The 14,417-nt window shown below is 41.7% G+C and overlaps 1 protein-coding gene and 1 pseudogene across 2 annotated transcripts; both read left to right on the top strand.

Moving 5' to 3' along the window:
• The window catches only part of LOC128457351 (glutamate receptor ionotropic, kainate 1-like), a 39,303-nt pseudogene that overhangs the window by 8,033 nt on the left and 16,853 nt on the right, over nt 1-14,417 (top strand).
• Nucleotides 2,455-10,394, top strand: LOC128457265 (uncharacterized). 2 transcript variants are annotated; one of them, XR_008341918.1, is made up of 3 exons: nt 2,455-2,723; nt 2,830-10,222; nt 10,329-10,394. XR_008341918.1 is itself a non-coding variant. In XM_053441893.1 (2 exons), exon 2 carries the CDS (start codon nt 3,637-3,639, stop codon nt 9,778-9,780), a length of 6,144 nt encoding a protein of 2,047 aa, XP_053297868.1. In that variant the 5' UTR covers nt 2,455-2,723; nt 2,830-3,636; the 3' UTR covers nt 9,781-10,321. The 2 variants fall into 2 exon arrangements, 1 of the variants encoding a protein (XP_053297868.1); XM_053441893.1 differs by lacking the exon at nt 10,329-10,394 and having other exon boundaries at nt 2,830-10,321.

The following is a 14,417-nucleotide window of genomic DNA, read 5'->3' as shown; positions in this document are numbered from 1 at the left end:
TCAGTCATCAATTAGTGTTTCTTCCTGCAGCAGTGTGTTTGTTTTAATGATGAGAAAGTATGTTTGTATTTATGTATGCAAGTAAGGACAAGCTGTGATTTATAACATAGAACATAAAGTCTAAATGTTATTAATAACATATCATCACACTGTAGAATAGAGTGTTGACTCCTATACAGTCACTGGTCGGCACATGTTGTTATTGGCAAGTTAAATATATATATTTTTAAATAAGAAATATCGAATCCTCCGGTGCATCACTTCATCAAAACACATAAAGTTAATCTCCTGTTTTGGTCTCTGGACTGTGACCTTTAAAACCTCTTGTCTCACAGCTTCTACATAAAGAGAGAGAGATGCATCATATTGTTAAATAACCAAGAATATATAAATCCCCACTGAGGCAAATGGAAAAATAGATTTTTATAAGTTTGCGCTCATCCTCAATTTGACCATAACAAGCCGCCCTGTGTTTTAGATGAAGCAGCCTCTGTGTATCTGGAGTGGGTTTGTGTTTGGCTCAGATCAAATCTACCTGCAAACCCCAGTTGCACGTTAAAAGGAATCTGCAGCGTCCTGCGGGTCCTCTGAAACCTGGAGCACTCAGTTACACTTTCTCCTGGAGCAGATGGGTGCGTTGCTCAGGCAAATGAGTCCTCATTATATGGGAATGAATGAATGAACGGCTTTAGTGCTCGGAGGTACGTTCATTCATTCGCTGGGTGGGGGGGGGGGGGGGGGGCACCTTGTTTAAAATAAATGTCACTTTTATGATGTCGGGAGTCGCAACGCACAGCAGAGTTCAAGCTGCTCGGTGTGAGGGGCTAGAACAGGACTAATGCATTGTAATTAGATGGTAAAGTGAGGGATGAATGATGTAACACACACACACATACACACTAACACACACACACTCTAGCGCTGTTAGAGCACTTTTTCCGATGGACGTCACAAAACCTGTTTTTAGCCACAACGTGAGAATTTATTCACTAATTATAACCAAAAGAATCACACAAATGTTCAGTAGAATAAAAAAAGAGATTGTTTATTGTAAATCTAAAACTCCAAAGGTCAACTCCTCTGTGACATCATCATGTTCTGCATAAGCACTTAATACTTTTAATACAATGTTTGCACCATACTGTGAATAAAGATGGAGAACAGGTCTCCACTTCTTTCTGTTGAAGTCAAATCATCCCCTTGTGCTTTTAGTTAGGTCCATGTCCCGTCCACTAACATGGAGGAGGGGGGCTTTATGACCTCGACTTCACTTTTGGGCAGCCGTCTTGTCGTCCATCTTTATATTCAGTCTGTCCTCTGGACTCTCTGAGCTCTAATTCTACTCTCTCTGTTTCTGACAGAAGCTCATCCTGAACGTATTCACATTTTACTTTCACAGTTTTCCTCTCATTAACAGATGCCTGCTCTGTAATTACAGCAAATGCAGAAGAAAATTCATTTTCCTGTTAATAGCATAATGGGTTTTGATTATAATTGCTAATACGCTGCTGTTTCATTAGCAGGGATTTAATTTACGACCCCGGACATCTTCTGAGTGCTTGTATACAAATTAATATTCCATAAGCACGCACAGAGAAAACAACAGAGATGTGATTTAGTGGGGGGGGATGTGATTTTGACATCCAGCTCAGACTCTGTATCGGGTTTGTCATCAGGCTCGTGTTCAGAGAAGTGAACACGTGTTAATCAACCTGCGTCCTGCTCATCTCGGGTTCAGCACTTGACCAGCAGCTGTTAGACTCTATAAAAGTCCACTCTGCCTCCGCCTCGCATATTATTGTGTCTTCTTATAGGCGGACGACGATTAATCAAGTTGAGTTCATTATCCGCCTCTTGTGATGACCCAATAATTCAATTCCAATAATGCCTCCAACGACCACCCCGGACTTTTTATCACTGCCTGTTTGTGGAAAGGGATTTTAATTCAGAGCGCCAATTAAACTGCAGAACCCTGAAGCAGCTGACGTGTAAAAACCAGAGCAGGAGAAAGATTGATTAATGACGCAAGAGGATAAAATTACTTCTCCCAGAGACATTAATGTCCCCTCATTGTCTCCACTTACTACATTATGTTTATAGAAAGATGATGTCAGCATACAGGAGTTGTGGAGGTTGAAAGTTATGATAAGAAGATTCAATGTGTGTTAGAAAGTTGTCATATAGCAACTTCAACTCTTTTTTGTATAGAACGTATCTTTACTTTAGATATTTGTTTACATGAATACTTGAGAATGCCTTGAGGGAATTTCTTTTAAATTTTATAAAAAGTCTGACTCAGGACTGATCTGACAGATGTTGGTGGTCAAAGGTCAAAGTCGAGGTAAAAGTTTGAAATAATCATGATTTTATTTTGAAGTCGTATCGCCCCGACCTAATCAAAGATCAAAGGTCAAGATCTTACAAAACATTAATTTAATCTACATGATATCTGTAACTGTTGCCACTATATTAATGTAATATGTTATAAAGGTTTCTAATGTTTATTTTGTATTTGTATATATCATTGTTGTAATTAGAGATAAGACTTTTATTTTGAAGCCTCCACTGAGCTGCATGTTTGAGAAGAACCTTCTAGAAGAAACACGGAGAAGTAACACGAGGAAGACACACGGAGAAGCAGGCAGATGCAGTTACGCGCATGTCTAAGAGTTTAAGTAAGAAAAGATAAGAAGATTCCTTTTCAAGAGCATGCAGCCAACGAGGTATTTTGTTTGTTATTTATTTTAACTTTAACTGTAATAATTGATACTGTGTTTGCTAGTTAGCTAACGCTGTATGTTGTGTCTTTTGTTGCCGTGTGTGGCGCAGTTTTCACGGTTTGATTTGAAGAACAAGACTTCATTAAAGACCCGTGGAGGAAACCATTTGCTGTCTGACTGTGCTTGGGAGGGAGTCACAGTGAAAACTCGGACTGTTCGTCGACGCAAGTGGGCGGAGCAGCAAGAAGTGTCAAGACTAGAGCTAATCTCAACGTGGTGGCTACGGTGCTTGGAACGATCGTGCAGATGAGTCGAAATCACGCACTTTCACACAGTTGAAGACGCACACACACACGCTGTTTGAGCATTTGTTTGAAAGCAAATCCATAAGAAACTTGGACATTAATAAGAGTGGGCTAAGAAGAGGGCTTTGCTAAAGTTTGCTTAAAGGTTTATGTGTGGGTTGAAGTACTGTTGTGTGAGTGATGAATGAAACTTATTTGCTTAGCATGTACAACTGAATCTTGCCATTTACTGTATAGCCAGTTTTAAGAAGCTAAAGGCTTAAAGTTGTAGGCTACATACTTTTTCGTTTTGAATTTCTAATATATTGATTTAAAGTGTGTTTTGTTGTTATACTAAGTGAAGGCTATTTTTCATTTGATGTTTAAGTTCTCAATAAGTGTTCCAAGGGAACCGAGATTTAATTTATACATTTTCTAAGTGCATTTACTGCTATTGATTATCATAGCTTATGATAATATTTTCAGTTTAAATATTAAGACACTGCAGATACACACATTTAATACAGATTTAAGTAAGCTTTAGCAATTCATCCAGACATTTATTATACTCTAGAGTTGTTTTATTGACATTTACATGTAAGTTAGGATAAGCTATTCAAGACCCTTTGATAATGGCAGAGCCTAGTCAGTCTTTAACTCAGGTAAGGGACAATGTTAGGGATAGTGAAAATGAGCTGGCTGAAGATCAAGCTAGAGACACTGAAGCCCAACCAGAGGAAGTGCCTCAGACAAGACGCAGTGAACGGATCCGTAATCTTACAGAAAAAGGCAAAGAAATGCAGGACAAGAAAATTAAACCACTGCAACAAAGATTTAACTACATTTACCAAAAATGGAGAACACAAGTTAAATCAGCTAAGCAGGCATTATCACAATCATCAGAGCCATTAGCAGACGGTCTGCTTCATGATATCATTGGCGACACCAGAGGCCTTTGTGCAGACGTCCAGCGTGTTTATGAAGAGCTGCGCAGAGTCACAACACCAGACTGTGATATGCGTCGAAGAGTGGATCGGTGTGTAGAGATTTCCAACTTCATCGTGTCCAAAGCTGCGAGTCGTCTGAGTGGGAAGACGCCAGAGGGAGAAGAACAAGATTGGCCAGATGCAAGCTCTCTTTGGAACTCAAGCACGAGTGAATCTGGAACTTCCTCCTCTATCTTAAAGGGCGCCTCAGAGCATTCAAAGATGTCTTCTGTGAAACATCAAGAAGCTGCCGCCGACGCTGCTGCAAGCCAAGCTGTTCTGGAAGTGTTGCAAGAACAAGAAAGAGAACAATTGGAAATACAGCGCCTGGAAGCAGAGGTTAAAAGGAAGAGTGCTGCTCAAGAGGCCGCCGCTCTAAAGCGTCGTTTAGAGCAAGAAGCAGAAGAGGTGAAGAGAAGAATAAGGAGAGAAGACGAGGACGCTGAAATAAAAGCTGAACTGGAAGAAGAGCACACAGCTATGCAAAGAACTCTTGAGGAAAGACGGAGAAGAATACAGCATTTGGAGGCCATGAAGGAGCTCAGTGCAGCACAAGCAAGAATGCAGGTGTACAACCAAGAACCAAAAGACATCCTAGGCCATGGGTTGGTTGCAGATAACCAGCTGCGGAGCCCCACAAGACACCTGCCCCTGCCTGTGTTTCCTGCCCCTCAAGCTGTCACAACTTCCTCAAGTGAAAGCACAACAGAGCTTGTCAAGGTCCTTGCAGATGCTTTTAGTGCCAACAGAATCCCAGTTCCTGAACCTTCAGTATTCAGTGGCAATCCATTAAAATACAGTGACTGGAAGCTTTCTTTCCAAACTCTGATAGACCAGAAGAATATTCAAGAGAAGGAGAAGATATACTACCTCCGTAGATATGTAAGTGGACAAGCCAAGAGTGCACTGGATGGCTATTTCCTACTTGGGACTGAATCTGCCTATGTGTCTGCATGGGAGATTTTGGAGGAAAGATATGGAAACCCATTTACAGTTGCAAAGGCCTACAGAGACAAACTCCAAGCATGGCCCAGGATCGGCACTAAGGAGAGCTTCGAGCTCAGAGAGTTTGTTGATTTTCTCAGAAGTTGCGAGGCTGCAATGGTCCACATCAAAGCATTGGAGATTCTAAACGACTGCAATGAAAACAGAAAAATACTGTTAAAGTTACCTGACTGGCTAACTGCAAGATGGAATCGGAACGTCATAGAAGCTGAAGAGAAAAGCAGCAAGTTCCCCTCCTTTAGTCAGTTTGTCAAATTTCTGATAAGAGAAGTGAAAATCGCTTGTAATCCAGTTACATCTTTGCAGTCACTGAAACAAGGTGAAATTGAAAAGCCAAAACAACAAAGATATCAAAGTTTTAACGCAAAGACACTGACTACAAGCTCCAATGAAGACAGTGTGAAAACCTGCACTTTCTGTAAGAAGACTGGGCACACTTTGCTCAAATGCAGGAAGTTTGTGGAAAAAGCCGTCTCAGATAGAGTAAAGTTTGTCCAAGCTGAAAGGCTGTGCTTCGGTTGCCTTAGGCCCGGTCACCTCTCAAAGAGTTGCAACAAAAGGAGTGTTTGCGACACATGCAACAGGCGCCATCCTACTTGTCTGCATGAAGAGAGAGACACAGGCCTACAAAGAGCACCACAAGTCACACAAAGTCCAAGTCAAGACAGGTCAACTACAAGGCAGGAATGGAGTAGGGAAAGGCCCCAAGCAACACAACGTGAAACAATTGCAGTAGCTACTTCAAATAGAGTAATCCTTAAGGAAAATAATAAACAAACATCTGCAATAATTCCTGTTTGGCTGTCATCTGCAGCTCAACCATCACAAGAAGTACTTACATATGCTCTTTTGGATTCGCAAAGTGACACGACCTTTGTTCTCAGTGAAGTAGTTAATGCTTTGGAGGCCGACAAAGAGCAAGTCAAGTTAAAACTCTCTACTATGACTTCAAGAACAACACTAGTAAGTTCTCAGAGAGTAAACAACCTTCAAGTCCGTGGCTTTTACTCCAACAAGAAGGTCTATTTACCACCAACCTACACACGCGACTTTATTCCCGCCAACAGAACTCACATTCCAACAGCTAAAACTGCTAAAGCTTGGTCCCATCTAGAACACCTCCAAGATAATGTGGCACCTTTACAAGACTGTGAAGTAGGTCTGCTCATTGGGTACAACTGCTCGCAAGCCTTACTCCCACGAGAAGTTGTGTCTGGCGAAGAAAATGAACCCTATGCACAGCGCACAGACCTTGGGTGGAGCATTGTCGGCCCTGGGAATGCCTGTGTAGATTATGGAGATGCCATCGGAATCAGCCATCGCATAGTAGTGAGGCAAGTGACACCAGGAGTTAACCCCTCAGTCAGTCTGAAAACTGAAGTACACTATGTGAATAGAACCAAAGTCAAAGAAATCAACCCCTCAGACATCCTTAAGGTCCTTGAGTCAGACTTCTCAGAAAGAGCTGGAGAAGAGGATCCTGTGTCTCAAGATGATCTCAAGTTCCTGTCAAAGATAAGAGAAAACATCACACAAAAAGATGATGGGCACTACGAAATGCCATTACCGTTCAAACAGGAAAGACCAAAACTACCGAACAACAAGATATGTGCAACACATCGTCTTAATTGTCTTCAAAGGAGGCTAAAGAAGAATGAAACATACTACAAGGATTACGTGAACTTCATGAACGACATAATTTCACGTGGCGATGCAGAGAAAGTTCCTGAAGAGGAAATTGACCACAGCCCGGCTTGGTACATTCCACACCATGGAGTTTATCATCCGCAAAAACCAGGGAAAATCCATGTGGTATTTGACTGTTCTGCCAAATTTCAAGAAACATCTCTTAACGATCATCTACTCACCGGACCGGACCTGACAAACATGTTAGTGGGTGTCCTGTGTAGATTCCGAAAAGGCTCCATCGCAGTGATGTGTGACGTTGAAAGGATGTTCCATCAGTTTCATGTGAAAAAGGAAGACCAGGATTACTTACGATTCCTATGGTGGGAGTATGGCAATCTGGAAACCACACCCACAACCTACAGAATGAAGGTCCACCTGTTTGGAGCGGCTTCGTCTCCCGGCTGTGCCAACTTTGGCTTGAAACATCTGGCGGCACAAGGGCAGGGTCTGTACAGTGAAGACACGATCCACTTCATACAAAGAAACTTCTACGTAGATGATGGGCTGGCAAGTGTTCATACTGAGAGGGAGGCCATCCAGCTCGTCAAGGAATCAAGAGAGCTTTGCGCCGCTGGCAAGCTAAGACTCCACAAGTTTGTCTCTAATGACAAGAATGTGATGGCATCCATCCCAGAAGAAGAACGTGCTACAATTAAAGAGCAAGACATGGCCTTGAGCTTACCTCATATGGAGAGAGTGCTTGGAGTTGAATGGTGCATCACTTCTGATTCATTCAGATTCAGAGTTCAAGTAAAGTCCAATCCACTGACCAGAAGAGGTGTGCTCTCTACAGTAGCCTCGGTGTATGATCCATTGGGATTCATGGCACCTTTTGTCCTTATTGGGAAACAAATTCTTCAACAAATGTGCAGAGAAAAGATTGGCTGGGATGATGAAATTCCAGTAAACCTAAAGCCCCAGTGGGAGTCCTGGATCAGAGACCAACCCAATCTAGCTGAAATGGAAATCAAAAGATGCTACTTACCTGCAAGTTTTGGCAACATTAAGAGTCATGAACTTCATCATTTTTCCGATGCAAGCACCTCCGGATATGGTGAATGTACTTACCTGCGAGTCATCAATGAGTCCAACGATGTCCATTGCTCTCTATTAATGGGAAAATCAAGAGTCTCACCAACCAAAGTGACAACAATACCAAGACTGGAGCTCAGTGCAGCAGTAGTTGCAGTCCGCACCAGTGACATGCTCCGCAATGAATTGGAAATCCAAGACCTGCAAGAATACTTTTGGACGGACTCTACAGTCGTCCTCGGCTACATAAACAACGATGCAAGAAGATTTCAAGTGTTTGTAGCCAACCGCATACAAAGAATCAAGTCAAGTACGAAGCCTGAACAATGGTTCCACGTTGCATCTGAGGATAATCCGGCCGACCATGCGTCCCGAGGATTGACTGCAGAGCAACTCAAGACCTCCAATTGGTTCAGCGGACCGAAGTTTCTTTGGCAAAAGGACCTACCTGATAGAGCTTGCAAGGTGGAAGAAGTTAAGGAAGATGATCCTGAGCTCCGCAAGGCTCTTGTGTTGAGTACTAAGGCAAGGGAGAACAGATCACTTTTAGACCGCCTTGAGAAGTTTTCTGACTGGTCAAGGGTAGTGCAAGCAGTTGCCAGATTGAAACGACGAGTTAAAGAACACAAAGCTGACAAGCAAAGAACCAATGAAAGTACAAGCCTAGAAGAAAGGAAAGAAGCAGAAATTGCTATCATTAAGTTAGTTCAAGAAGAAGCGTTTCCAGATGAGATAAAGAGCTTGGAAGTGAAGAAATCAATCTGTAAGACAAAGCACAGCAAGCTGTACAAGTTAAGTCCATTTTTGGATGAAGAAGGGATCCTAAGAGTGGGAGGACGTTTGAGTCAAGCCACGTTACACCCACATGTGAAGCATCCAGCAATACTTCCAAGAAACAGTCACATATCAGACTTAATTATTAAGCACTTCCATGAAAGAGTTCATCATCAGGGACGTGGAATGACTGTTAACGAACTGCGAGCTAATGGATTGTGGATCCTGGGATGCAGCAGTGCAGTGTCGTCACACATCTTCAAATGTGTCAAGTGTCGAAAGTACAGAAGATGTACTGAAGAACAGAAAATGGGTAACTTACCTGAAGATAGAATGGAAACAAGTCCTCCGTTCACCTACACTGGCATCGACTGCTTTGGTCCAATCCATGTTAAAGACGGAAGAAAAGACATTAAAAGGTATGGACTTTTACTTACCTGTCTATGTTCGAGAGCTATACACATAGAGATGCTTGATGACATGACGACTGATGCGTTCATAAATGCCTTAAGAGCATTCATTGCTATAAGAGGAAATGTTCGTCAACTTCGAAGTGACCAAGGAACCAATTTCATTGGTGCAAGAAGAGAGTTTGCAGAACTCATGAAAGGAATGGATGAAGACAGAGTAAAGGCTCTAGGATGTGAATTTCTGATGAATCCTCCAGCGGCAAGTCATATGGGTGGCGTCTGGGAGAGGCAAATTAGAACTATAAGAAGTGTTCTCACTGCCATTCTTGACCAGTCAGCACAAAGACTTGATAGCTCATCTCTCAGAACTTTTCTATATGAAGTGATGGCGATCATTAATAGCAGACCACTTACCGTTGAACACTTGAATGACCCATCCTCACCTGAACCTTTGACTCCAAATCATATTCTTACAATGAAGTCCACCATCATTCTTCCCCCACCTGGACAGTTTATCAAGGAAGATCTTTATCTTCAAAAGAGGTGGCGTCGAGTTCAATATCTAGCCAATGAGTTTTGGATTCGATGGAAAAAGGAATATCTTTTGAGTTTACAACCAAGACAAAAGTGGCAGAAGAACAGAAGAAACCTAAAAGTAAACGACATTGTGCTTTTAAAGGATGATCATGCCCCACGTAATGAATGGAAGCTGGCCAGAATAACAGAAGTTTATCCAGGGTCAGATGATAGGGTGAGAAAGGTCATATTGTTAGTTAGTGACACCACATTTAATGAAAAGGGTAAATCCACTACTAAGACAGTTTTCTTGGAGAGACCTGTGCATAAGTTGGTTACTCTGCTTGAAGCAGACCCAGTTTAATATGTCTAATGTTTATCTTCATTCTATGGAAGAAGTTTAATGTTTATCTTTGCATTCCACACGTAATGGTTAATGACAGATGTGTAATGTTTTAAGGTCAAAGACTTTAACTGCAACAGTCAGTATGTATGAGGAAATCTCAGAGTAAGGTTTTGTGATTTGGTGGGAGTGTAACTGTTGCCACTATATTAATGTAATATGTTATAAAGGTTTCTAATGTTTATTTTGTATTTGTATATATCATTGTTGTAATTAGAGATAAGACTTTTATTTTGAAGCCTCCACTGAGCTGCATGTTTGAGAAGAACCTTCTAGAAGAAACACGGAGAAGTAACACGAGGAAGACACACGGAGAAGCAGGCAGATGCAGTTACGCGCATGTCTAAGAGTTTAAGTAAGAAAAGATAAGAAGATTCCTTTTCAAGAGCATGCAGCCAACGAGGTATTTTGTTTGTTATTTATTTTAACTTTAACTGTAATAATTGATACTGTGTTTGCTAGTTAGCTAACGCTGTATGTTGTGTCTTTTGTTGCCGTGTGTGGCGCAGTTTTCACGGTTTGATTTGAAGAACAAGACTTCATTAAAGACCCGTGGAGGAAACCATTTGCTGTCTGACTGTGCTTGGGAGGGAGTCACAATATCTCAAGAGTTAAATCTGGTGCAAACATTCAATGATCATACGAAGGATTTGGGATTTTCTCCACATTTTCACCAGTTTTAATTTGGACTCGAACGTGAACTAATTCAATATCAGAGGTCAAAGGTCACAGGGACCTCATGTTATTGTGAGTGCATTTCAGGGACTGACACTGACCCTGGTTGGTGGAGACGTACAACCACAGGTCGCTAGTTTTAGTTTGTACATCGTGACGGAGAAGCTACAAAAGAAAATGGTTTAACTGTGTCATACTGAAGGGAGCAACCTCTTCAAACAATACTTGTGACTTAACTCTTGTGTCTCAAATATGTTCTGAACCTCCTGGAAGCTTTTTTTATTATTTCATGGCACTTTCACACAAGAGCAGTTCTGTGACTTTAAATTCATCTCGTCTCTAAGTCAACACTTCACTTCTTCTGCACCTCTTGTTTCTTCAAAGTCTTGTGTGCGTGTGTGTGTGTGTGTCCCATATTGTAAAAGTAAGAGCAGTTTTATTTCTTCATTTCACATGTTTCTGTGGGAATCCAACATGAACTCTCCTGTTCGGGATATTGAAGCTGGAGCCACTGAAACTACAGATATTACCTTTTATCGGGAACATAACATATTTACGTCTCTGTTTACGACGGGGAGATTTGGTTCGCGTAAAAAAGGAACTGTGTGAAAATGACCCTCGTAAAGTCTGCACAGAACGTTTGGTGTGATTTCATCTGCTGCAGATGCTTCGGCTGTTTTAGAGAAATAAATATAGAAGTATGTCGTTGACCTTTTCTGTTTTACTGTCGAGCCGTCTGGAGCCAAAGTGTCTCTGTGACTCCTCTTCGTCCACGGCTTCTCTGAATGGTGTGAGGATTATAATTATTATAGGTATAAATTGTTGTGGTGCTTTCTTATAAAGGGTTACAAGTTTAATCTATAAGCCTTTATGAATTGTTAATGAAAAATCAATGTGGCTGTTTATCCTGCTTGATCATCGACCTTCTAGAAAAGAGCTGCAGACGATAAATTATCCATCTATTAACATCTCAGTAACTTCCTGTTTCAGACTTTGATGAATAAAATAGACAGACGACAAATAGGCAACAAAAGTAAAGCTTGATCACCCCCCCCTGGTGGCTGTCTGCAGTATAGGTCGTAAAACCTCCCCTCCTCCATGTTATCAAACGGGATCTGGACCAAATTAAAAAGTCAAAGTACACGTTACGTTTTTTTTTCTTTCATAAAAAGGTATTTTCTTTGTTTTCATGTTTCCGATAAGTTTGATTTTTAATTTGTTGGTTGATGATTGAAGAATGCATATATGCGATATTTAACTCCAACAAGGAGGTTGTGTTTATGTTTGTTTGTCTGTTAGTTAGAATCATTACACAAAATCTACAGAACCGATTGTCATGACACTTGGTGGACAGATGATTTATGTGTCAAGGAAGAAACCTTCAAATTATGGTGTAGATGCAGGAATGTCTCAGGGAATAATTCATGGATCTTGATGAAAAGAATCAGTGATATTCAGGGGACTGATATTTATGATAGTGTGCAGTGTGGTGCAGTTCAGGCGACTGTTGATCGACTGAGTGTTGTTTACATGTTTACGTGTTTTTCCATCTTTAATCACAGTCGCTGTTTTGAAGATATAAGACTGCAGACATGGTGGTTTCAAAATATTGAGAAAATGATTTTATTTTTTCATGAATCCCAAAAGTAAAATGTAATATTAATGAAGAAGCCTCCACAGCGTGAACTCGGTGAATCTCAGCGGTTCAGCAGAGTCGTAATGTTTTGGTCCTTCGTTCGTTTTTTTTCCAGTTTTTGATAAAATAAAAGCAAATTCATTAGTGCAGGTTGTTCCACGCAGAGTACACATGTACCGGGATGATTAGAAGCGTGTGTGTGAAGCCTTGTTTTGAATCTGTCCCGGTCCAACAACCATTTGTCGATTCAAAGTCCAATAACTGGGAGACGTGATTACACATTTAAAAAAATAAACCATCTTCCATTTCCCTCATTATCCATTCAGCTGCTCTCAGAGGTTGTTTTTTATCCGCGGTGCTTTTAAAACCTGCCTGATAATACACTTCATGTTTTCACTTTGCTTTAATGGGCCTCGGTGTGGAGAGCTCTAATTGAGAGGGCGGCTACTCGGGTTTATCAGCCCCGAGTTTGTGTGTACATGCATATTACTGCACAATGAGGTGGAAGCACTAACAGTAAACTGACTTGTCAAGCGTTGTATTTCAATGTCTTTACAACGGGTTTTGCGAGACATGGTTTTTTATCAAAGGAGGCAGAGTCTTTCCAGCCCTCACAGAAGCACAGTTTCCATCAATTAAAGATGTGTTATCACCGACGCTGCTGCAGAGTGGGTAGTGATGCTTGTTATTAAATCCTCGTCTGAGTCCAGCTTTGTGTTCCTCCACGTGCAGGTGGGATCTTTGAGACCCGGGAGAATGAGCTGGTGAGCATGGACGAGCTGGCGTTCAAGTTCGCCGTGAACAACATCAACCGCAACAAGACGCTGATGCCCAACACCACGCTGACCTACGACATCCAGAGGATCAACATCTTCGATGGATTCGAGGCTTCGCGGAGAGGTAACACATAAAAACACACTTTCCTTTGAATAAATCCATTACGACACATTATAATGTAGCAGGTGTATGAGTCCTGTGGGTGGAGGCAGTGTGTAGATTAGTACTGTGAATGAATAAACGCCTACTAATATCCTCATAGGTGCAAATCAATAAGTACATCTTAGTTATGGATCAATTTCATCTCTCAAACTGATGTATGTATTCAGTTATGTTTTTATTAAGTTTATAATTTAATAAACAGAGCATATGTTGTATTTTATTACTAAGACGTGATGGAGTGATTTCGTCTCGTTGGTGAGAAGTTTTCACATATTTCACTGAAATGAATTTAAGGTAAAAGCACTTTAGTACTTAAGTAAATGTGAAGTAAAATTAGGAGAATGTATTTAAAGCATTAAAAGTTTAAGTCGTCATTAAGCAGACAAAAAGCCTCCCATTACTTTATCATTGTCTTTTTTACAACTAATAATCATTTTCATTATGGATCAATGATTAATTTGATTTTTAATATTAAACAACTGACTGAAACTTTTCGATTTTGTACTTAAGTGCAGTACTTAACTTGTACTACTTTATATTTAACCAGTGGTAAAAAGGAAATATACTTCAGTTAACCTCAAAACCAAATGACCCTTTTAAAACCCAGCCACAGTTAACATCACTCAAGTGAGCAGGTGGAGGTGAATATGGTTTATCATGTAATATGGTTGTGAAACTATCAGATCCACGTAACTCCCACAGCTTTGTGATCATTGAACCTCTGACTCCGTGTCGCTCCCCCCCCCCCCCCCAGTGTGCGACCAGCTGGCTCTCGGGGTCGGTGGCGGTGCTTCGGCTCCCCTCCCACAGCTCCTCGGTCAGCGCCGTCCAGTCCATCTGCAACGCCCTGGAGGTCCCGCACATCCAGACCCGCTGGAAACACCCGTCCGTGGACAACAAGGACACGTTCTTCATCAACCTGTTCCCCGAGTACACCGCCATCCGCCAGGGCCATCCTGGACGTGGTCACCTTCTTCAAGTGGAGGAAGCTCACGGTGGTCTAGCACAGGTATCAGGCCCCTCCTTTTATCTTCGTCTGTATGAGTTGGTATTGAATTTATTCCCCAGTGCACGGCTGGATATTGACAATATCACTGCCTGTGACATTTGAAGTGAAGAAAGGACAGGGAGAAGAAGTCAAACGCGCAGCCTTTGTGTTTTCATTTAATTTATTCATATGTCGCGGTTCTAATTACTCACAAGATGCACACTCCTGCCGTCCGTCACCCTCCTCCTCCTCCTCCTCCTCCTCCTCCTCCTCCTCCTCCTCACGCTGGCTGCTGAACCCAATCTCCTGCAGGGCACCGGTCCCTCAAATCCATCAGCCCCCCCCCCCCCGGACCTGAAA

Source organism: Pleuronectes platessa, chromosome 15 (assembly GCF_947347685.1).
Source record: "Pleuronectes platessa chromosome 15, fPlePla1.1, whole genome shotgun sequence".
In the NCBI taxonomy this organism is placed as follows: domain Eukaryota; kingdom Metazoa; phylum Chordata; class Actinopteri; order Pleuronectiformes; family Pleuronectidae; genus Pleuronectes; species Pleuronectes platessa.
This window is presented reverse-complemented; position numbering and strand designations above follow the sequence as displayed.

Coding starts and splice junctions, on each gene's coding strand:
- LOC128457265 (XM_053441893.1), top strand. CDS start 3,637: ATGGCAGAGCCTAGTCAGTCTTTAACTCAGGTAAGGGACAATGTTAGG.